We start from the raw sequence: 22,320 nt of genomic DNA, 5'->3' as shown, positions 1-22,320 counted from the left end.
AATTAATTTCACAAATATATAATATTAAATTAATATTACTACCACTAAAACATAAAACAAACTTTAAAAAAAATCAATATATACAACTAACATATGTAAATTTAATATATTTTATAAAATATAATAAATAAATAAAATTAAATGATCAAAATATTATAAATTTAATATATTTTATAAAATAGATTAAATAAATAAAATATAAAAATTGTGTTACTTGGGACGCTAATCATATTAGCGTGTTTTTGGGTTACGCAGGCTGCATGGCGTGCATGGCGCGCATGTGGAGAGGGGCTTGCTGGGATACTGCTATAAGTAGCGTTTTGCTCGCTGGGACGCTACTATCAGTAGCGTTTTGCTGCTGATGCCGGTGTTGTGTCGGCTAGTAGGTGAGGACGCTATTTTGAATAGCGTTTTTACGTCAGGACGCTATTTTGAATAGCGTTTTCTTTGGGACGTTATTTTAAATAGCATTTTTCTGTTGGGACGTTATTTTTATCAATGTTTATGTGTTCCCTCACCCCCTTCCCGTAATTATCCAACATTCTAACCTATTTCAGTATATTAATTTTTAGGTTACCCTTGTACGGTCAATTTCCCTGTGTTTGATGATAGATTTGTGCTGGCAATCTCTAAATTAGGTGGGTGGTCTTTATTGTTCTTATGTTTTATTAGTTCAGAGGTTAATTTTTCTTGTTTGTTATAATGCATTCGCACATTAATAATCTTCATCTTGTTAAATAATTCTTATTATATATATATATATATATATATATATATATATATATATATATATATATATATATATATATATATATATATATATATATATATATATATGTGGTCCAGTTGACAACTTGGAACCGAAATTTATCACTTTTTAATTCAATGGTGTATGTATTTCATATTAATGGTGAGAAGTCATTGCATTTAAGAAAAAAATTTCAATAAACATTTTTGGTTTTTTTTTTCGGAGAAGACACATTTTTGCCTTGTTGATATTTATAAATAAAAAAACTGGTTTTAATAATATGATTAGTAGTGGTCCCATCGGGTTCTAAGACTGTGCCACGCTAAATTATGCTAAATGGCGCATCCAGTGGCCCACCGGCCCTTGCCATGAAAACTGTGAAAAGTTGAGAGGAGAGAACCATTGACCAAAAGTGACATTACAATAAAATACAAGACCTCCCTGTTTCTCGAATGGGGATCTCTCACCATCACACTTGGACTTTGGGCCAATCCAAACCCTTGAGCCAGCTGGCGAATGATAATACAGAAGCCTGAATGCCATAGAGCAATGGGAAATGCCCTGTATGATTTTCCAGTCTATTTTCGTTCAATATACATTTGACCATTTAAAAAAAAAAATAATAAGCACTATTAATCAGAACTACAGAATTACCTCACTATAAGGTCTACAGGAAGATGCCATGGGATGCCGGGGAGATTTGGAAACTTGCCTGTTTGGCCTTATTTATTAGCAGAGAACAAACAACAATCCAACTTGCTGAATCATCCCATTTTATCTTCAAGAAATGGAAATGGCCCAAACGTGTTTAGAGGTACCTTTGCTCTGTCAGCAGAAAGAAACACAGGAACTTTTGTTGCTGATAATTGACTCTTTCTAATAAACCTTGTATGCCTTCACAGAGCAAAGCTGGGACCATATAAGATCCACAATCTTTTGTTGCTGATACTTTTGCCAATAAAGAATTTCCAAAATCCGACAATGTCAATCACGGCTGCACTATTCTTGTTGGATGGTTGAAGCGTGCAACTTCAGCTTCAAATCAGTACCAATCCTGGCTTTGTTGGAATCTTCTCCTTAAACGTATAAATCACCATTTCCACTTTTTTGCTTCTAGACACTAAGCAATTTTGCCCTCCCTGCACAGGACAATTTTGTTTTTCATCACTGCTGCCATTATCAAACACCACTTTAGAAAATCAAAGTGAAGAAATTTAGCCCGCAATTAACTGCACAATGACCTACCACCAGAACCCAGTTCAACTTCCCACAAAATAGATAAGATGTCATCATCTTCCAATTTCTTCAAGCCTCCAGAGGACTTGCCTAATGTTTGGTCTAAGGGAGGGTGAAGGAGAACAACATGCCATAGCAAGCTGAAAGAATTTGAGCACAGTTTCCTCAGTAACAGTACTTTCATTTATGTCTGGATGGTATAAATCTGTGATCCTTCTATCAAGAACTGCATTTCTCATGAAAGTTGGCAGATGAAAATCATTATCATTGGTTGGATTCTCATTGATTCGTTCCTTCCCTGAAAGTAGTTCAAGCAAGATTATCCCAAGGCTGTATACATCAGTCTGCTCACTTGCATCTTTCATTTTGATAAGCTCGGGAGCTTTGTATCCATCAGCTGCAGAAGCTTCAAGCATTTCTTGGCCAGCAGTAGGATTCAACAGGAGATGCAGGCCGAAGTCCGATATGTATGGTTGGTAATTGCGATCCAACAAAATGTTTTTCAACTTGAGATTCCCATGAATTACAGGCTTCTGAAATCCTGTGTGAAGATGATCCAATCCTTTGGCTATGCCAATAGATATCCTATACACGATGGTCCATTTGTGAGACTCAGCATTTCCATCTGCCCATAAAGAACATTGTTGGACCATTCAAGATTTTCTGCAACTTAAAAGTACTTAAAGGACAGGAATTTATTTAGAACATCTAGAAATTTGGTCATTAAAAGCGAGGTAATTGCAATTGCCAAATAATAATAATAAAATAAAAAAAAAAAAAACATGGTCATCAGAGGAAGGTTAACAAAGGCAAACAAACATCAGCATTCTTTTCCAAGGAGATGTGGGAAGGGGAGATGACAAAAGGTGCCGACAGATACAAATAAAAAACAAAAACGGTTGACTACTTGCCAAATAAGAAATCTAAAATAATGCAGGCAAAACAAGATTCTGTGAAACTTACACCCCAGCCACTTAACCCCCAAGAAAGAAGAGAGTAAATAAATGAACATTATTGGAACTTGGAAGATAAAATTATACTTGATCTGATTGTCCAAGATCTATACAACTGTTAAGATGCCAAACCAAATTATGGACAACTCCATTGATCGATTAGGTATATGATCACAAAAAATTTGATGATGCAAAATCAAGTTAGAAAGATGAAATATGAAAACTAATTTTGTCGAGATTTCAGATTATTACCTTGCATCCAAAGTTTTCCATTTTTACAGAAAATATGCAGACATTTTCTCAGCAACCAAACAGAAGTCCAAAAAAAAAAAAGGAAAAAACTAATCGAATTACCTCTGATGAACTGAGCCAGGCTGCCATGTCTGAAAAACGGGTGCACAAGAAGCTTTTCACCTCTCGGCCCTGAATAGAAACCCAAAAGAGGGACCAAATTAGGATGTCTAATGCTGCCCAGCAACTGTATCGCCTCCCCAAAATCTTTAGCCCTTGTGGTGCAAATTGGCCTCAAGAACCTAAGCAGCCTCACACAGTTGCTTCTGAGAAACAAGGCCTTGTACAAGGTACCATAGTTAGATTTCCCTATCACCTCTCCGGGAGCATCAAGAATGTCACTGATAATGAGGTCTTCCCCGCCTTGGAATGTCAACAAGTCCTCTATTTCTATCTCATCCCTATGCTTGATTTCAGGGCTTTCTACGTCATTATGGCCATTTCTTGCCCTTCTTTTGAAGTAAAAAAAGATGACAAGTATGAGACTGATGAAAACCGTAGCCGAAGTTAGTCCAAGAATGAGTTTTAGCAAATGGGTGTTCTTCATAGCTGAGCTGTGATCCCTATTAGATTAAAGTAGTGAGAAAAGATATGATAAGAACAGCTTTAAAAAGTGCAGGAGAGACAAAGAGCAGATAATTAAGATCTGGGCAGAGAGTAAGAGAAAGAGAGATTGAATTGGGTTTAGTGAAGGCTTTGTTTTAAGATTTGTATGGAAAAGTGAGAAGGGAGAAGACAACTAGATGAAGATAGAATTGAACTTTGTCAAGATTTATGAGGGTTATTTGGAAGGAAAAAAAAAAAGAGTTGACAATGTGGTTTAGATTAAGAGTAATTGTAATTGCAGAATGAGGATTAAGGGAAGAAGCGGTGCAATTATGCAGAGCTAAATCTAGCAAAGAGATCTAGCCATGTGATGTCTTATTTATTTTCACTGTTTTCGTTGGGCTTCCGTTGTGAATGTTCTGCCACTCCAGTACAGGTTTCTTTTGGAAAGAAGGGATTAAACAAATCTAAAATTAAATTTTAAGTCAAATAAATTTATGTAATATTTAATTAATATTAAATAAATTTTAAAATAATTTTATAAAAGAGAAATAATAATATTTTAATTTTTTTAAAAAATTAAATTTATTTAACCTTAAGTAAAAAATTTAATCTTTATTTAACTTAAAATTTAATTTTAAACTTATTTGAGACCGAATAAAAATATAAGAATTATATAATCTTTTTCCCGATTGCTTTTCTTTCCCTCATTCCTTTTTAACAACCATGATAGGGACTCCCTTTTATGCATAAATTTTTTTTTTTTTTTAAGACCTTATTCAAATATGCACATACGATCATATATATATATATATATATATATATATATATATACATTAATTTTTGAAATAAATAATATTTAATTCCTAAAATTTAATATTATTAATGGGATAATTTTTTTTTTATTTTAAAAATTATGTTAATTAGTTTATATATTAATTCCAATTTGGTGCACTCATTTTTCTAAATCTTAGATGATTTTGATTAATTTTTATGATATTTTTACTTAATTAAATCCATTTACTTTTATATAAAAATCCAAGGTATTTTTTCTGCATAAAAAATGATTCCTAGGATGATTTGTAAACCTCATGGGGACCATTTAAAATAAATAATTAATAATTAGAAATTTTCTTTTACAGAGAAAAAGGATGTCCGTATGTCTTGATGACTTTCCAACTGGAGAATGGTATCAACAGATAATAACTTTGATTCCCGTGGTCTACTCGTTGAGGTGCATTATTTTTCTATCCAAATACACACGCAAGTTAACGGCGGTGATTGATGAGGTGTAAGGTTGCTAAGGTACAGCCTACTTTACTAAAAGCTCAGCTTCCATCGCGATTTTGATAGCTGTTATCTGAATTTGCTTTCGCCTTTTAACTTTTACTTTATTATTAAAGAATTCTTAAATTTTAAGTTTATTTATAAAAAATTATTTTAAATTGATTTTTTAATTTAACATTTATAAATAAAATAAAATAACATTTACAACATATTAGAAAATAAAATAAAATTAAAATTTATAAATATTTAATAACAAATTAAGAGATAAAAATAAAATATTGAGTAAAATTAAAAATTAGCCTAGCTTCTGAAGTTATGCTATCCGGGCAAGTCAACCGTGCCAGCTGGGAAAGACAGGGACCCTCCGCACAACGTAAGATGTCATAGTCTACCCAAAATTGAAAGACAGATATGCCCCAATGGCATCTTTCTTTTTCTCTGTTTCGTTTTAGGTGGCTTTTTTATTTATTTTATTTTAAATAAAATAAAATTACTTTACATTAAAAAATTTTAACTTCACAGAATTTTATATTTTATCATATAATTTTTTCTAAAATAATATTTAATTTTATAAAATAATATCTTTATATGAAATATATTAAATTAATAAAAAATGATATTTCAAAAAACACATAGAAGCATAAAATTTTTTGTAATTTAATTTTAAAATTTATAAATTTTATATATTTTATCTCATAAATTTATATAAAGTGATAGATATTTTGTAAAATAATTATTTTAAAAAATTAAATATTTTCATTGTTATTAATATAATGTCTTATTATATTAGTTTACTAAAAATATTATATTTATATATTTTTTGAAACATTATTATATTTTTCATTAATTTAATATTTTTTTAAATGATGACTTTACAAATTAAAAGGATAAAAACTTAACCTATAATATGTGTCTTGCTTATTTAATAATACAATGAAAATATAAATATTTTGAAATATATTATCAAGTTATGATTTTTTTTTTGTTATAAAAATTAACAAAGCGTTGAAAATATTTATTTTTAAGCTATAATCTGTCAAGAAAATATTAACTTAGTCAATATTACGCGGTATTATCAAAGCTATATGTATAATATTTTCTGCACAGGAAAAGAAACATAAAATATTCAAAGCAAAAGAAAATGAAATCAAGAACATGAGTTGAAATTTAAGCACACATGAATATAATCTTTCCTTTTTCTCAAGGGTTATATATACATATATATACACGGAGAGAGAGAGAGAGAGAGAAAGAGAGAGAGAGAGAGAGAGATATCATTAAACTGTAATATGAACATCACATGCAAGAATGGGACACACCACATCCTTGAGATATACCCAACTCAAGTAAGCAATTATAAGAGCCTACCAATTAATCAATAACTTTATGTGTTGTCTAATTTATTTCTTTAATATTTGTAAAATCACAGCCACAACATCAAAGAATCATACCCCACGAGTTCAGAGTTAGAAAAAGACAATCGGAGATAGCTTGTTAATTTTTTTTTTTAAGAAAAAAATTTAGATGGGGAGAAATTTCTCATATTAAAGTTAATATATACTATTAATTTCATTAAAAAATTTTAGTATAATTTATATATCATTCGCTAAAGAGAGATGGTTAATAAAATTTAAATTTTTAATTTAACAAGAATGCTGATTGAGTCTTACCAATAAAATTATCTTTTTATTTATATAAATTATTGTAATTCAAAATTATTTTTATTTATCTTAATTTGTAATTGTGTGAAAGAAATTCTTAATTCTAATGTCAAAGTACAGTAATTTTAAAATGGAAGCCAGTTTGCTAAGTTTGGGAGTGCAGATCATATTTCACCACATTTTTATTTTATTTTTAATAGAGAAGAATGGGAAATTAAAAGAAAATATCACAAACTCTAAATCACATAAAGTCCACTCAATATTTTAGATTCAGTTATCTAAAATCAATTATTGCTGATAATTAATGAACTTAAACTATAGAAAACTCATCGATGTCCATTGCAGCTACCTAAAGAAAAAGAGAGGCAACCAGGGACCAACGTAGATAATAGTACGTATAGATATGAAATTTAGCTGCACGCTGCGGCTCAGCTCAGGCTCTTAAAGGAGAAGGTGGTCCTATATAATAATAATGCACTTAGAGGTTTGAATAATCTGCATTCTGCAGTGCCTCCTCAAAAGCCACCTTCACTAGGAGTTGGAGTAGATTGAAACTGAAACAAGAGATAGCTTACTCCATATCTCACATACAGTAAGTCTGGTGTGATCACATTCAAATGAACCATATATATTCATCAGGAAAGATCACAAGTCTGTGTAACACCAGAAGCCGATTAATGGGTGCTTCTACAAAGAAAGGAAAGCTTGTGCAAGATAGGATGATATATAAACACTTTTATTTGACACATAAATTACTGAGTAGATCAGATGCCTTTACGTTTCACAATTTAATGCACAATTAAGAGGATGTACACTGTTCTTAAAAATTCAAATCAAATTAAAAACTGTATCAATTGATTTTAATCGCAATAAATTGAACTTATTTTATTATTTTAATTAGTTATTCTATTATTTTAATTTGTTTGATTTTAATTCTTTAATAAGATTTTGTCACGATCCAACCTATGGGCCGGACCGGCACTAGGACCTGGGCCAGCCTAAAGCCCCCGAGGCCCGTAGTAAGCCTAACTGTTCATTTATCCAATTCTAAGGCCCATTGGGCCCAAATTCAAAAAAACAAGTCCGCCATAAAATGGACTTTCCAACGGAGTTTTCACTCACCCGACTGTAAACACAATAAACAATCCATTGGGAGCTCACCACCCTCCACATACTCATCAACATAATAATAAATGGGAGCTCCTCATCCAATCCATCAAAAGCAGACTTAAAATATTAAGTTTACAGTCCAACATGAATATAATATTACCAATTTCAAATAATTCCTAACACATGCGAAAATTCTAGGAGTAATTAAAATTACACAAATATTAATAAACAACTGCGAAGTAGAAAAGTTAACTCGTAACAAAATATCCTCCCGTGGCTGTAAAATTTTTGAACAGGAGTGGCGTTCGACTCAGATAGTTAAATATCTTTTTTAACCATAATATATATTACTATCTAAAACTCATGCAACCTATGGAATGAAATGCAACATCAGCAATAAATTCACATCATAGCATCAAAAAGGTAATTTGGAGCACTCACGCACCCTGTAGCATCAATCATAACATATGGGAGCTGATCCCCTATACAGCTCTCTTAAATCCAACTGGTGCCGAAGAACTCGACTTTCGCTTAATAAACCAAATCGAGGGTCCCATAAGAACTCAAGCCGTGACTACCCCTCGAAGGATCGGGTCCCGAAGAACTCAAGCCGTGACTACCCGCCCTATCCATAGTCCACACCACATCACACGCACGCCAACGCACACTGCTCCAAATTACCACAACAACATCATGGCACTTTAACAGTTATCAATGCATCATAAATCGTGCCTAGAGTTTAACTACATAAATATATGCATATAAGTGATGCATGGGCATGCTGAACATATAATAATATTGAAATTACAATTAAAATTAATATTTTACTCACAGACTTGACGACAATCACCGTGGCGGGGCGGAGGAAGAAGGCGACAATCATATTACATTTATTTAATACAATCTGACTCAATACAAACAAAGAACTCAAGCCGTGACTACCCCTCGAAGGATCGGGTCCCAGCGAAGAACTCAAGCCGTGACTACCCGTCCTATCCATAGTCCACACCACATCACACGCACGCCAACGCACGCCCAAATTACCACAACAACATCATGGCACTTTAACATTTATCAATGCATCATAAATCGTGCCTAGAGTTTAACTTCATAAATATATGCATATAAGTGATGAATGGGCAGACTTAACATATAATACTATCGAAATTACAATTAAAATTAATATTTTACTCACGGACTTGACGACAATCACTGTGGCGGGCGGAGGAAGAAGGGACAATCATATTACATTTATTTAATACAATCGACTCAATACAAACAAAGAAAAGACCAATTACGTCTAAGTCAAATCCGTGAGTCTCCCTATACCTAGGACCTACCCAACCTGCAAAAGGGCTAAAAACGCACTTCTATATTCACAATCCATATATCAACAGTTCAATCATATCACACAGCCCCTCCTGGGCCCATCAAATCAGTCATCCATCACAATACGCAAAATTTCAATTTAGTCCTTATTATTGATCATTTTTGTAAAAACTGCCCAAACAAGCTCTAAAAATTATAAAACTTTGCCCCGCGGTCCTTAGCAATATTACTAAGCTATTGCAAAAAGAATCGTAATTTTCTAAGCTACCACGAATATTTTATGAATTTTTAATCCTATTTAAGCACTAGAAAATTACGAAAAAGCAAGGTTCGGGTTTACCTTTGCCGATTCTGACTTCGGGGACGCGCTCGGGGCGTCTGACAATGGGGGGCTAGCCAAAACCTCGGCCCAATTTGGAGACTTTTCCGATAACAATTTGCATCAATCGCCGAATTTTCGCGAATCGAGGATACCTACACGAAGCCCATAACACGAGGGTTAGTACATAAATTTTTCAGAATTTTCTAAGCTCATTTAATGCTCGAAAATACGACTCACCAAAAGCGGTGTCAAAAATTCAAAATTTATGTCATTGCTCTCGACGAATGGAGCGTCTTGGTGGCCTCGGTTTTCTCGTGGATTCACGGTTTTGAAATCTAGCCCAAAAGTCGAAATGGGCTAAAATCTTCCCGAGCAAAAATCGGACAATCCGCTCGATGGATTTGGCGTTCTTGGTGTCTATGGAAAGCTCGAGTAGATGATTTTGGACACAAGACCCGGTCCAATTGGTGGCCGGATCGGCCGGAAGCAGAAACGCACGGTGGGGAGGCTGGTGGAGAGGAGAGAGAAACGAGAGAGAAGAGGAGAGGGAACGTCGCGCGCGGGAGGAAGAAAAAGAGAAGAGACCGGTCCGATTTGACCGGTCCGATCCGGTCCGGTTCGATTCGGCCGGTTCGATTCGAAATATAAAATTTTGAATTTTTACTGAAACGAGGTCCAAAAATTCTGAAAAAATTCCATAAAACTCAGAAAAATACGTAGACTCCAAATATATTTTTAGTTTTACCACGTGGTCTTTAAATTAATTTTTAAAAATCATCAAAGTTTATATTTTCGGAAAATCGAACCCGATTTTTAAAATCCGAAAAATCTCAAAAAAATTCCTAAAATTTAAATAAAATTAAAATACCAAAAATACTCATAAATAATAAAATTTTGGGGTGTTACAGATTTGAATTAAAACTTTATTAAACATATATGGAATCAAAATTAAATTGATATTCGATTTTATACATATATTTCTTTTTTTTTACATATATTATATATTTAGATGAATCTCTTCTTCTAAGTTGTAGAGAGACTCTCATTTTCTTGTTTCTCTCAAACAAGCAGAGTTTCTCAACTGGTTTTTGTCACTCTTCCCTGCCCTGTCCTAAGGGCAAGGGAAGCAACTGTTTTGTCTCAACCAAGTGGGTGATTTGCTCTCCGTTTCGCTGGGTTTGAAAGTATTTAGGGTTTTTGTATATTTAGTAGATTGAGGCATTTCAATAGAAATAACTTCTTTTTATCAGTGTTGTGGTTATGGTGGTTGGAGCAGCACCACCGTGAAAGTCAGTAGCCTTCGTCTTCTTGGAGGGTCTTCACATATTTGGTGGTGGTTAACTCGAGGTTGTTGAGCTTGTCTCTGTTGGTGGCTGCCCCCTAAGACTGTAAAAGACTGTGAGGCCATGAAATCTACTCCTCCTACCCTCTATTAGCAGCTGTTAAGGGTGGTGTGCGTTAGGTCAACCACCGAGCTAGGTTGATGTGAGACGGTTGCTTTTGGTTGCAAGTGGTTGTGAAAGCTACTATTTTAATCGACCCTTTAGTTTTGCTCTAGTTCTATCACCTGCAAAAACCACAGCACTGAAACTTTTATTGGACATTTAAAGTCTGCGTGGTATTACTGTTGAAACTGTTATCGAAAAAATCACTTTTTAAATATACTGATAAGAGAGTTTTAAAAAATAATTAAAAATAAAATTTAATTAATTTTAATTATAAAAATATTAAAATAACAAAATATTTTTTTTAAATTATTTTTTTAATAACATATATTTTTATTTAAAAAATTAATTTCAACATTTTCAACTCAATACAAAACAGACTATTAGGTTCTCTGTCTTTAAGATTTATATTAGCTTTGGATTTGATTTTCTTATTTGTTAAACTATTTTTTAGCTGGACCTTTTGTATCTTATCCATTGGACCTTATTTAGGCAGTATCGCAATTAAAAAAAAAGATATATTATATATTTTTAATATAATTATATATCTTTACATGTAATTAATATTATATATATATATATATATATATATATATATATTACAATAATACTTTTTTAAAATAATATAATATATTATTATATTATATATTAATTTATTTATAATTAAAAATTATAAAATGATTTAATATATTTATAGTTAAAATTATTAATTTAATTATAAATATATTAAATTATTTTATAATTATAATAAAATAAATTAATATATTATATAATATCATTTCAAAAGAATATATATTATTTAATATGCTAATATATATATATATATAAAAATTAAAAAATAATAAAAATATATATTATATGATATATTTTACATAAAAAATTAATTATAAACATTAAACGTTAATTTAAATATAATTTTAGTGATAATAATTATATAAAATTATTTTAAGAAATTAAAATTAAATCGAATGGTACTGAAATTAAAGTATAGAGAATTACACTAAATTAATATTAAAATATAAAAAAATAAAATTAAAATTATATGAAAATTTAATTTAATACCAATTTTTAAGCAGACGTAAAACGAAATCCGACCGCCCCGTCCTACGCAACGGCACAAGCACTTGGAGAAAAGATACAAGGAATTTTCCAACACATGCGCACTGAACATTGAAGAAATGCCCGTGGCCCGAGTTCGGTCCAGCGAGGCCTCTGGCCCAACCCAAGGCTAAGGCCCCAAAATGATCACTCTGAGACTGAAAGATCCAACTGACCTAATTGAGTGGTCCCACCGATCACAGGCAGTGTACTGCACAGGCCTTCTCATTCCGTCCATGTACATTACAATTGAGATTTGAGAGGAGGTTTCATTAGGTGTTCGGACGATATATTCATTCTCTTACAGTGAGATGGAGTCCACCTCCCATAAATTTATGGAAAAGCATCTTCTAATTTTCCATTTGAGAGAGATGAAGGATAACGACAAAACAAGGATCAACGTAAAGCATAGTAGATGGGCTTAAGAGTGAATTTCTGGAGCCAGACCTCACTCTTGATACCTAAACGACTGCTTCTTCCATCTCATCCTCTTCCCAGGTCATCATCTTCTCTTCACACTTACAGTTTACCAGCCCACAGAAAACCACTCGTGAGAGCAATTGCCAGTTCCACAGAAGCATTAGCGCCAGCGAAAATGGTCAAAGCTATTAGGGTTCATGAGCTTGGTGGACCTGAGGTCTCTCTCTCTCTCTCTCTCTCTTCTGCATTTATATTCTTATCTGAAACCTATGATTAGGCGTCATCTTATTTGATCAAACTCTGATAACCCTTGCTCCTTCTAATTCGCCTGTGTGAAGTAATTGGTGCCTATTTTTTCTCGTAGCTAGATGTTTTATCCATAAGATTTAATGTTTGATTGGGTTTAAACAAATTGTATCGGCTAATGGCATTTTCACTTGTGTGTATTCTGGAATTTAATTTTCATGATCTGGTTATGATTTCATCTAAATAAATTGCATATCTGGGTTATGTCTCCATATAATTATTTTAAAGTTTTCATTTAGAAGAATCGTGGATGTTCTGCTTGTTCTTAAATTATTCATTTCACTTATTACATGATGACACCAGGCCTTGAAGTGGGAAGATGTGGAGATAGGAGAGCCAGGTGAGGGTGAGATACGTGTGAAAAACAAAGCCATTGGGGTTAACTTCATTGATGTGTATTTCAGAAAAGGAGTATATAAGGCTCAATCAATGCCATTCACCCCAGGTTTCTCTCTCTCTCTCTCTCTCTCTCTCTCTTCACTGCATAAATTTGCCATTCAAGTATTCAACACCAATATGGATTCTACTTATCTTTATTTATTTATGCTTTTTGTAAGAGAATATATTGTTAGTAATAAAGGCACCAAATGGGGATGGCACTATGTGCTCTTGGAGTATGCTTACAGTTAGGTCCTGACTGCCTGCTATGTGGAGTTGGTTTATTTGCATGCAAAAATAAATTTATCATTGTTTTTTCAATGTTTTAATTTCGCTTAAATGTAAAATAAAGTCATGAATTTTTATGTATTCTTAGTTATGGCTATCTTAGAGTTCATTTGTAAATGAAATCACATGATGAGATGAACTTTATCTTCTTGTGCGGTTGTTCTTATGGGGTATTTAGTTGCATGGGAAATAACTTTTCTTGAAAAGCCATTAATACAAAGTCATCTCTGAAGCAACCAGCTAGGAAAGGCAGCAGCAATATGTAGAAGAAGGGAACGATGCCTTTGTGGTAGTAGGTTTGGTGTCCATAATTCTGCATGAATTTGGATATAGCATAAAGAAAAGAACACATTTTTATGCAGTGTGGTCTTTGTTTGAACTAATTGAAAATAATGTGTTAGTTTTTGAATGACACATTTGTTCAATCAACATGAATTTGGATTAGGGGTGGGGGGCAAGAGGGTTCTTGACTGTTAAAGTGTACTCAAATCCTGCTTCCTTAGAGAGGTAACCAACTAGAAATAACTGAAGCTTTTATAGAAAATTTCCTCTGAAATAGTTTGTACCTGTTCTTGACTTGGGGAATGATGAAAATATTATCACACATTTTGCTAGTGATGCTTGAATGTGATCTTAATTGGAGATAAATGTCATATGTGATTTGTTAATGGTTGCTATCATAAACGCTTAAAGTCAACTTGGCATAGAAGTTAATTACTTTAACTTGTGTGATTGATATACTGTTGATTTTTATTGGAATATAGACTTCTGGAATTCTACCTCTCTGAATTTTAGATGTCATACATGAAGAAAAAGAGTTTATACTCCTTTTAGTGGATTTTATTGGAAGGATGATATAGTCCATACTCCATAATGAATAATTGAGACATCAATATTTGAAGGATGAAAGATAGATGCATGGAATTTAGAATCTTGACAAATCAAATTGTCTTGGTGTTTGCTAGATCTGTATACACTATAAAGGTGCCCAAGTGTTGTGATCTATTTTTCTATTCTACCTGTTGATGTTGGCTATAAGCATTGTTAAGATAGTCTTGCATGGAGTCATTGACAATAATTCTCTAATATATCTCTTATGTAGGTATGGAGGCTGTTGGAGAAGTGATAGCTGTGGGCCCTGGACTTACTGGTAGGAACATTGGAGATATTGTAGCCTATGCTGGCAATCCTATGGGCTCATATGCTGAAGAGCAGATCCTTCCTGCAAAAAAGGTTGTGCCCGTTCCTTCCTCCATCAGTCCTGTTATTGCAGCATCTGTTATGCTTAAGGGAATGACTACTCAGTTCCTAGTCCGCCGTTGCTTCAAGGTAGGTTGTATAGTAAGTCTTCATAATTCATATTATTGTGATTATTAGGTCATGGAATTATTTTTAATTTGAAATCAGGACAAATAATGTCGCAATAATAAAATTCCTGATGTCTTTCCATCAGGAAAGGTAAAAATATACCCATCGATGCCCCCCACGTTGCATATGAATGATGACTCACATTTGCATTAATGCATAAGTCTTTTAATGTAATGTAACTAAAACATTACCACTGGATATGCAGTTCATTACCAGTGAATATGTTAATTTCATAAATTTGTGCATACATGCTTACACCTGTACGACTTACAATACAAATTCGTGTTAATTTCTCCAAACTATTTCTGGGTTTCAGCTGCAAGGACTTTCTTTTGATTAGCCACTCTCTGAAAACACTTCTTGCAAATAATTATTTACATTAGTTAATTGTTTGTTCTTTTCCATAGGAATATTTGTCTGAGTTATCTTTCTATTATAGGTTGAACCTGGGCATACCATCCTTGTTCATGCTGCAGCTGGTGGAGTTGGCTCTCTCTTATGCCAGTGGGCACATGCCCTGGGTGCCACTGTCATTGGAACCGTCTCATCCAAGGAGAAGGCGGCACAAGCCAAGGATGATGGATGTCACCATGTAATAAACTATAAAGAAGAAGATTTTGTTCTCCGTGTCAATGAGATCACATCAGGCAGGGGTGTCAATGTTGTCTATGATTCTGTGGGGAAAGACACCTTTCAGGTAATTTATACTCTATTCTCCTGCAAGGTGGTTTTTTGGAATACATAACAATATTGTTCTGAATCCACAATTTGTGAATTGATGATTCATAGTTATTTTATTCTATATGCTTTTTATGTCATCACATTTTATCGGCCATATGGCACCACACCTTGAGTAGGTTCAGTTTTCCATTATATCATGTCATCAAATGGTTTAGATTATCAACCCAAGGACCATTGCAGCAGTTATGGTTACAAAGGTTTCACCTAATCTTATAATTATTTCTCTGTGCAAGGTCTTATCTTCCAAAATCTTTTTTTTTCATTGGGCTGTTTTAGAAGGTTATAAAACACCATAGCTGCACATTGGTGAAAATTAACTGTTGGCCCAAGTAGTTATAATTACACAGGCACAGAGCCAAGTTGCACTTTGCTTTCTTGAAATTTTAGTGGTTAAGAGCTCTTAGCAAATCATGATATTCAGGGATCACTGGCATGCCTGAAGACTCGTGGGTACATGGTGAGTTTTGGGCAGTCATCAGGTACACCAGATCCACTTCCATTGTCAGCGCTTGCACCAAAAGCACTGTTCTTGACAAGGCCTTCCCTCATGCTCTACACTGAAACTCGAGATGAGCTGCTGGAAACTGCTGGAGAGGTATTTGCCAACATTGCTTCAGGTGTATTGCGAGTTCGAGTAAACCATACATACCCTTTGTCTGAGGCAGCACAAGCACATGCGGACCTCGAGAGTCGGAAAACATCTGGGTCAATTGTATTGATACCATGAAGCAAATGTTTAGTTGCCAGCTATGCTCAACTCTTCATTGAGGAATCTACTCTTGGTGATTTGCACTTTATTAGTGCCAGGTTGTGTAAGATAAATAATGTGTGTTATGGCAGTTGGAAAAAGAAATCACAACATGCAAGGATAATTTTCATTATGTGTAATAAAAGGTTTTGCATCATCCTCAATCTGTGTTCTCGTGCGTATCCTGTTTTGGTTCCCAGCTAGGGATAAGCTGCTTCTCATGTATGCAATTTAAAATGGACATACGAGTTCAGAAAAAGGTGAGGCAGTGCTTACTAAGGATGATTCAAAACATTCACCTTTCACATGAATATAAAAATAAAATAAAGCTTTTACCACTTGTTTACTGTAATCACATGTGACCTGTGTTGTCAAGTATTTTCCATCTATGCCGCTTTGGCGTCCCCACTCGTGTCTGGATAGCAGCTTGTGTAGACGGGTGTGAGCACTCCCAAACGCTGGTTCGTTTGCAATTTCGCATAATTTGGATGAGCCATTTATATGAAACCAGTTAGTATTCCCCAGGTCATGAATTGTCGCAGCAAGTACATTTCCAGGAGGTATGACATGCTATTGCCTGAAAACTGAATGTGTGAAGATCAGGAATCATTGCTTTCATCGCTTGTCAGCTTAGCTACAACACCAAAACTCCAAGATAGGGAATAAAAATCCCGTGATAATTGGCCTTATGCCTTATGTTTGGTAAACTGGTAGGGGAATGCCGAGCAGCCTGTTTTGTTGGGAGTTGAGACAGAGGGCAGAATGGTAATTTGCTAGCAACGAAAGGAGGAAATGAAAATCTCACGTGAGGCAGATCATAATATATAATCATTGCCATATACTCTCTGTCTCTCTCCATCATAACAGAACATTTCTTCTCTATCACATTTTCTTGCTCTCCAAACACTCACTAGGTCACAATCACAAGCACAAAGCAGCAAAAAGGTCCGCCACTTGATCGCTTTCTCTCCTTGTATTTTTTCAATCTCAGTGCTTGATCATGAGTGTAGTGTAATTACAGGACTTGAGCTCGGATGGATCCTCATCTTGGAAAGGTATAAGCTTTGTCCAGTTTCTCTGTTTTGCTATCCTCCTATCTACAATACAGATGACTCCAACAATAAAACTCGTCTCTAAACTTGGTTATCCATTTTTTGTTGCTCAGTGGAAGTCTATGAGGTCTTTTCCCTCTGTTGCTTGCTCCTCTCAGTGGACTAACAGATGAATTTAGGCCAATTAATAAGTTCAGCTCTAAAAGTAATGCCATCTTAGTGTTTGAATACAAAGCCTTGCATTTTCCCTAGGATTTCTCGCCGCTCAAAAACTCCCTCCGTTGCCATTGCCATTGTCTTTTCAAATACACAAATTAATGAATTTGATTTAAATATTTTATTCCTCGTTTGAAGATATAATTAACCGGGGCAAATTCTGTGCATTTTGGCTCAAATGGTGTGGTATGGTAGACTGCTAGGTCACTAGCTTTTAGGGAGCTCGGGTCTCTCTGCTACCACTCCAGGGATTCCATTTTTCTGTTACTCATGTCTCCATATTACTCCACGCTCACTTTCTCTCGACCAACTCACGCGCCAAAACCTCTCAATAGCGTCAGCCAACCAGACGTCGTACATTCACTTAGTACTGCAGTTGGTTTCACGCGTGCGTCAGGCGGGTAAAAATCCACACGTCTGGCTGGTTTAGCATGTCGTTGCAAACAAAAATTTCCCAAGCTAATGATTAGAGCGCGTGATCAGAGGGCACATATATATCACCGTTAATATTCTCTGCACCACCATACACGAATGCAATTCATTCTGTTCATTTTGCGTTTACCAAATACAATTTTGTTCAAGAGGGAAATATGAATGATGTGTGTGTGCGTGAGTGAATTGATGAGAAAAAAGGGTTTGTCGTGGATTGTGGTTACTGGTTGGTTACTGGGTTATGTTATGTGCATATGCATGCAGGAAATAATGTACTTGAAAAGGCAACAACAAAGCCCCGACGCCGCCGCAAAAGATACATATTTGGGCGGACAACTGCTGCCGATATCTTCACCAATTGGTACCTTTTTTCCCTGATCACCTGATTCCAATCAAACTTTTCTTGTCCGTTCTTGCTCTCGTCTTCAGTTCATTTTCTCACAGCATGTCCCTGCCATCAGAGTCTCTTCTTCAACCTCAAAGCCCATCCCATCAGTGTAGTTTCATGCTTGAAGATCCTACAGAGCATATTAAAGTGGGTTCCTTCTACGAACTTGCTCATTCCAAGCTTCCTCCTAAATTCCCAGATCAACTAAACTCAATCCGGGTAGTCATGGTAAATTACAACCTATTAATTACGTACAATATTGGTCCATTTGCTTTTTTATCTTCTCTATTTTTATTGGATCCTGTTTGTGTGATTTAACTTTGAATTGTTTTGGGTTCTGTTTTGATCAGGTGAACGAGAAGACTAGAATGAGGGTGTCACTTAGATTTCCAAGCATCTACTCTCTCCGGGCCTACTTCCGTGAGACAAACTGTACTAAGCCGGATGTAAAGAAGCTGCCGGCACTGGACGAGAAGTACATTATAGGATCGGAGGTAGCAGCAGAAGCTCTTTATCGGCGAATTCCTCCTCATGAAATCACCGCGAAGAGAGATTCGTGGCATTTCTGGGCTGTTCCTTCGATTGCTGCCGAGAAAGTTTCAAGCGCACCCTCTAATTCTAAGCCTACAAGTACTGTTGTTTCGAAGAAGGGTTCTCTTTGGTCTGAGCTCAAGGGCACCGGGATGCTCAAGTGGGGCCAGCGCCGGCAGGTCAGATACTTGGCTCGGCATGTCGAAGATAAGCGTAAAATGATTTTTTCGACTAACGTTCCGGCCAAAGAAGAAGAAGAGGCAGGAGAAGAAGAAGAAGAAGAAGAGAACGCAGAAGAGGTCGCAAGTGACGAGGATGAAGAAGAGAAAGCAAGTGATGACGAGAAAGAAGATGATGTGAAGGCTGGTAAATCACAGGACACCAAGACGAATAGCAAGAGAAAGCATCATGGGTCCATCTGCAACACCCAGAATAATAACAAAAGGCCAAAACGTGAAAAGAACAATCAAATTGTAGCTTGCAAGCAGAAGAAAAACAAAGTCCTCAAAAACTCCATTGACAGATGGTCAGCTGAGAGGTGAGGACTAATAATAAAGTTTAGTTAATCAATTAATATCTTACTCCTTTTATTTTTATCAGATTTATTTGTCTATGTAGTCAGAAAGTTTAATTGCTGTGATGAATGACTGTTTACGAAGGTATAAGTTAGCTGAGGTGAACATGTTAAAGATAATGAAAGAGCAAGGTGCAGTGTTTGGGAAACCAATTCTAAGGCCAGAATTGAGAGCTCAGGCAAGGAAGCTAATTGGGGATACAGGTCTGCTGGACCATTTACTGAAACATATGGCAGGGAAGGTGGCGCCAGGTGGTGAAGAGAGGTTTAGGAGGCGGCACAATGCAGAAGGGGCAATGGAGTATTGGCTGGAGAAAGCTGATTTGGTTGATATAAGAAGGGAGGCTGGGGTGCAAGATCCTTATTGGACTCCACCACCTGGGTGGAAGCCTGGTGATCATCCTTCTCAGGACCCTATTTGTGCGAGGGAGATCAGGGATCTCAAGGAAGAGATTGTTAAATTGAAAAGGTAATTAATGAACCTTTTTTAGCCACTAATTATCTTAATTAAGTATGCTTTTCAAGTAGTTTATTGGTTTTACTGATCTTTCTGCTGCAATATGATACTTTGTGTTTGAAATATTGAATTTTTGCCCATTGTTTGATGAACAGGGACATGGAGGAGCGGTTATCCAAGAAGCATGAGGAAGAACTAGTTATTGTGACCCCGATTCCTTCTGTTACTAGTCACAACATGGAGAATGAGAACTTATTAACTCCACTGAAGGTAAATCTGAAAGTAGGACCAGATTTTGACCAACACAAATATTTCTCTTGACCATTTATTATTATATTTTTGTAGGAAATGTATATTGATTTGGTGAATAAGAAGGCTAAGATTGAGGGACAATTGATGGAAATTTCACAATCCTTGTGTGGGATGGAGGTATGAAAGCATGAACATTTAATTTTCCGTCTTCTTTATATAGGGAAAAGGATCATTACAACCCGAATTGTAGATTATAGATTTCGATGCTACTTTTTTGTTTTATTTCAAAATAGTGTAGCTATGGGGTACTGATTTTAGTTTACGTGCATGATGGATTTTGCTATCTTCAATTTCAAGGTTTAAATTTGACAAAGAATAAAGGTTTAAAACCGTCATAAATAGTTCCATAAATTAATGTTGATGAATAATTTGCACTGCCTTTGTTACTTTGAACACTCTTTGGTTATAAAGATTTTTTTTTAAGTATAATTGATTTTGATTGAGACTTGAACTGAGATCTCATCCTGCAGGAAAAAAATATCTAATATAAAGTCCATTTGTCATAAATGATTCTTTTAACAGAATTGTTTATTGATGCTTTTAGTTGTATGGCGAAAATGGTGATTATGGTGATATTATGGGCTTTATTTAATGCAGGAACAAATGGGGAAGCTAAAAACAGCCGTGGAGGAAGCAAACAGAACAGAATCATCTGAAAGACCAGCATTAATGGGATTACCAGAATCAACATCACCAACAGGCACTCAGAGAGAAAGAAAAGAAGCGGTAATGCAACAAAAGAAAGAAGCAACTGTATCAAGGGAATTAAGACAAGAGCATAGTGTGGCAGGAAGCAATAAAACCCCACCAACAGCAAAATCACCAGCGCCAACAGAGGACAAAGCAGCAAAAATAGAAAGGCTGAAGAGTGGGTTCCGGATATGCAAGCCCCAGGGGACTTTCCTGTGGCCAAACATGGTGATCTCATCTCCTCAGGTCGTGGTCCAGCTTGAAGACCTCTTTGCTGTCCCCACACCTCCCTCTGTCTCTTCCACATCAGCAACACAATCCCACCTCCCTGCTCCTCCTTCTCAACACCATGGTCCCATCCCTACTTCCACTCTGAAGCCATTAGCTGAAAAAAGACCTGTCACAGTTGCTCTATCCACAGCTGTCACCAGACCAATTCATTCTCCTGGCAGCACTCAGTATGAGAATAGCAGCATTAGTACTACATCTGCTGCTAGCACTACTACTAGCACCATAACCTCCCTGCTCAACCTCAATGAGCCTCCTAGCAATATTCAAAATGACAATGGACTTAGTGGGTCACAGTCTCATGTTCAGACCTCCAACTTTCCTGTCACCTACCAAAGACGAGGCCATCATGCTGTGACAGCCATTGCTACCATGCCATGTGTATGTAGTGTGGAAATTAATCTCACACATCCATATTTTTCTGATTTTTAATTTTTTAGCCTTGACTGAAGTTACATATATCATGCGCCCTTTTTCATGTTTCTGCTCCTTTTTCACAGTTGGAACCTGCAAAGAAAGAGATGAACCAATGGGAGGAAGGTAATGATGAACAAGAAAAGAAAATGATGAGGTACTGTGAACAGCAGCAACAGGGATGCTGCTCCGCCTCTTCCACATCTCCGTGCTTGTCAGTGGAAGTAGGAGCGTGGTTGGCTCTTGCTACTTCTAACCAGCCCTCGGATAATAAATCTACAAGGGGTTAAAAAAGTACTAATTACGGGAAAGTTCATATATTTTGGTGTCAATTACAGGATCATACATTTGAGATTCAATTACAGAATCATACATATATACTTTGAACTCCAGGAGGATACACGCACCAGAGATTACTTTTATCTTTTTCCTAGATGAGCCTTGATACATATATCTATATATACACTTAATGCAGGCTTGGTAGGATTTATGCCTGCTTTATGGGGATTATGATATTCATATATTTGTTAAATAATTAGTAATGATTTTGTTTCATTACCTTTCAATTCCGCATTCTTTAGCTATCATAAATCCAAAATCTCGTCCACATCTAACACAAAATTGAAATTCAACAAATTTCAAACCAGTTAGTTACTTTAATATTTTTTAATTAATTTTAATTAAAATTTAA

At 35.2% G+C, this 22,320-nt stretch overlaps 3 protein-coding genes across 6 annotated transcripts; 2 read left to right on the top strand and 1 right to left on the bottom strand.

Annotated features, from left to right (window-relative positions):
* Positions 1-908: 908 nt before the first annotated feature.
* LOC110662482 (putative kinase-like protein TMKL1) lies at positions 909-4,163 on the bottom strand. Of its 4 annotated transcripts, XR_009145709.1 has the most exons (4): positions 3,292-4,163; positions 1,994-2,609; positions 1,403-1,887; positions 909-1,309 (listed from the first exon to the last, which is right to left on the bottom strand). XR_009145709.1 is itself a non-coding variant. In XM_021821448.2 (3 exons), the coding sequence occupies exons 1-2, from the start codon at positions 3,773-3,775 to the stop codon at positions 2,038-2,040; spliced, it is 1,056 nt and encodes a 351-aa protein (XP_021677140.2). In that variant the 5' UTR covers positions 3,776-4,163; the 3' UTR covers positions 909-1,887; positions 1,994-2,037. The 4 variants fall into 4 exon arrangements, 2 of the variants coding, with proteins under 2 accessions (XP_021677140.2, XP_021677139.2); XR_002496297.2 differs by having other exon boundaries at positions 1,403-2,609; positions 3,292-4,162; XM_021821448.2 differs by having other exon boundaries at positions 909-1,887.
* An 8,117-nt stretch (positions 4,164-12,280) lies between these two features.
* Positions 12,281-16,439, top strand: LOC110662481 (uncharacterized). Its single transcript, XM_021821446.2, has 5 exons — positions 12,281-12,663; positions 13,056-13,197; positions 14,521-14,747; positions 15,226-15,483; positions 15,949-16,439. The coding sequence occupies exons 1-5, from the start codon at positions 12,442-12,444 to the stop codon at positions 16,252-16,254; spliced, it is 1,155 nt and encodes a 384-aa protein (XP_021677138.2). The 5' UTR covers positions 12,281-12,441; the 3' UTR covers positions 16,255-16,439.
* A 1,816-nt stretch (positions 16,440-18,255) lies between these two features.
* LOC110662465 (protein DYAD) lies at positions 18,256-22,182 on the top strand (the record flags this gene model as incomplete). The annotated part of the gene is made up of 7 exons (XM_058139931.1): positions 18,256-18,591; positions 18,714-19,432; positions 19,554-19,937; positions 20,081-20,195; positions 20,271-20,354; positions 20,835-21,596; positions 21,716-22,182. Coding segments are annotated over 7 exons (2,604 nt in total), but the record flags the coding sequence as incomplete, so codon positions are not given.
* Between the last annotated feature and the right edge of the window lie 138 nt (positions 22,183-22,320).

This window comes from Hevea brasiliensis, chromosome 17 (assembly GCF_030052815.1).
Source record: "Hevea brasiliensis isolate MT/VB/25A 57/8 chromosome 17, ASM3005281v1, whole genome shotgun sequence".
Classification (NCBI taxonomy): Eukaryota; Viridiplantae; Streptophyta; class Magnoliopsida; order Malpighiales; family Euphorbiaceae; genus Hevea; species Hevea brasiliensis.
The sequence above is the reverse complement of the archived record's forward strand: the minus strand, read 5'-3'. Positions and strand labels throughout refer to the sequence as shown.

Excerpts from the sequence above, each read along its gene's own strand:
- LOC110662482 (XM_021821448.2), bottom strand. The coding sequence starts at position 3,775 with ATGAAGAACACCCATTTGCTAAAACTCATTCTTGGACTAACTTCGGCT. Across the intron at positions 2,610-3,291 it reads CCTGGCTCAGTTCATCAGAG|ATGGAAATGCTGAGTCTCAC; the intron begins GTAATTCGATTA and ends CTTTATGGGCAG.
- LOC110662481 (XM_021821446.2), top strand. The coding sequence starts at position 12,442 with ATGGGCTTAAGAGTGAATTTCTGGAGCCAGACCTCACTCTTGATACCT. Across the intron at positions 13,198-14,520 it reads ATCAATGCCATTCACCCCAG|GTATGGAGGCTGTTGGAGAA; the intron begins GTTTCTCTCTCT and ends TCTCTTATGTAG. Across the intron at positions 14,748-15,225 it reads TAGTCCGCCGTTGCTTCAAG|GTTGAACCTGGGCATACCAT; the intron begins GTAGGTTGTATA and ends TTTCTATTATAG.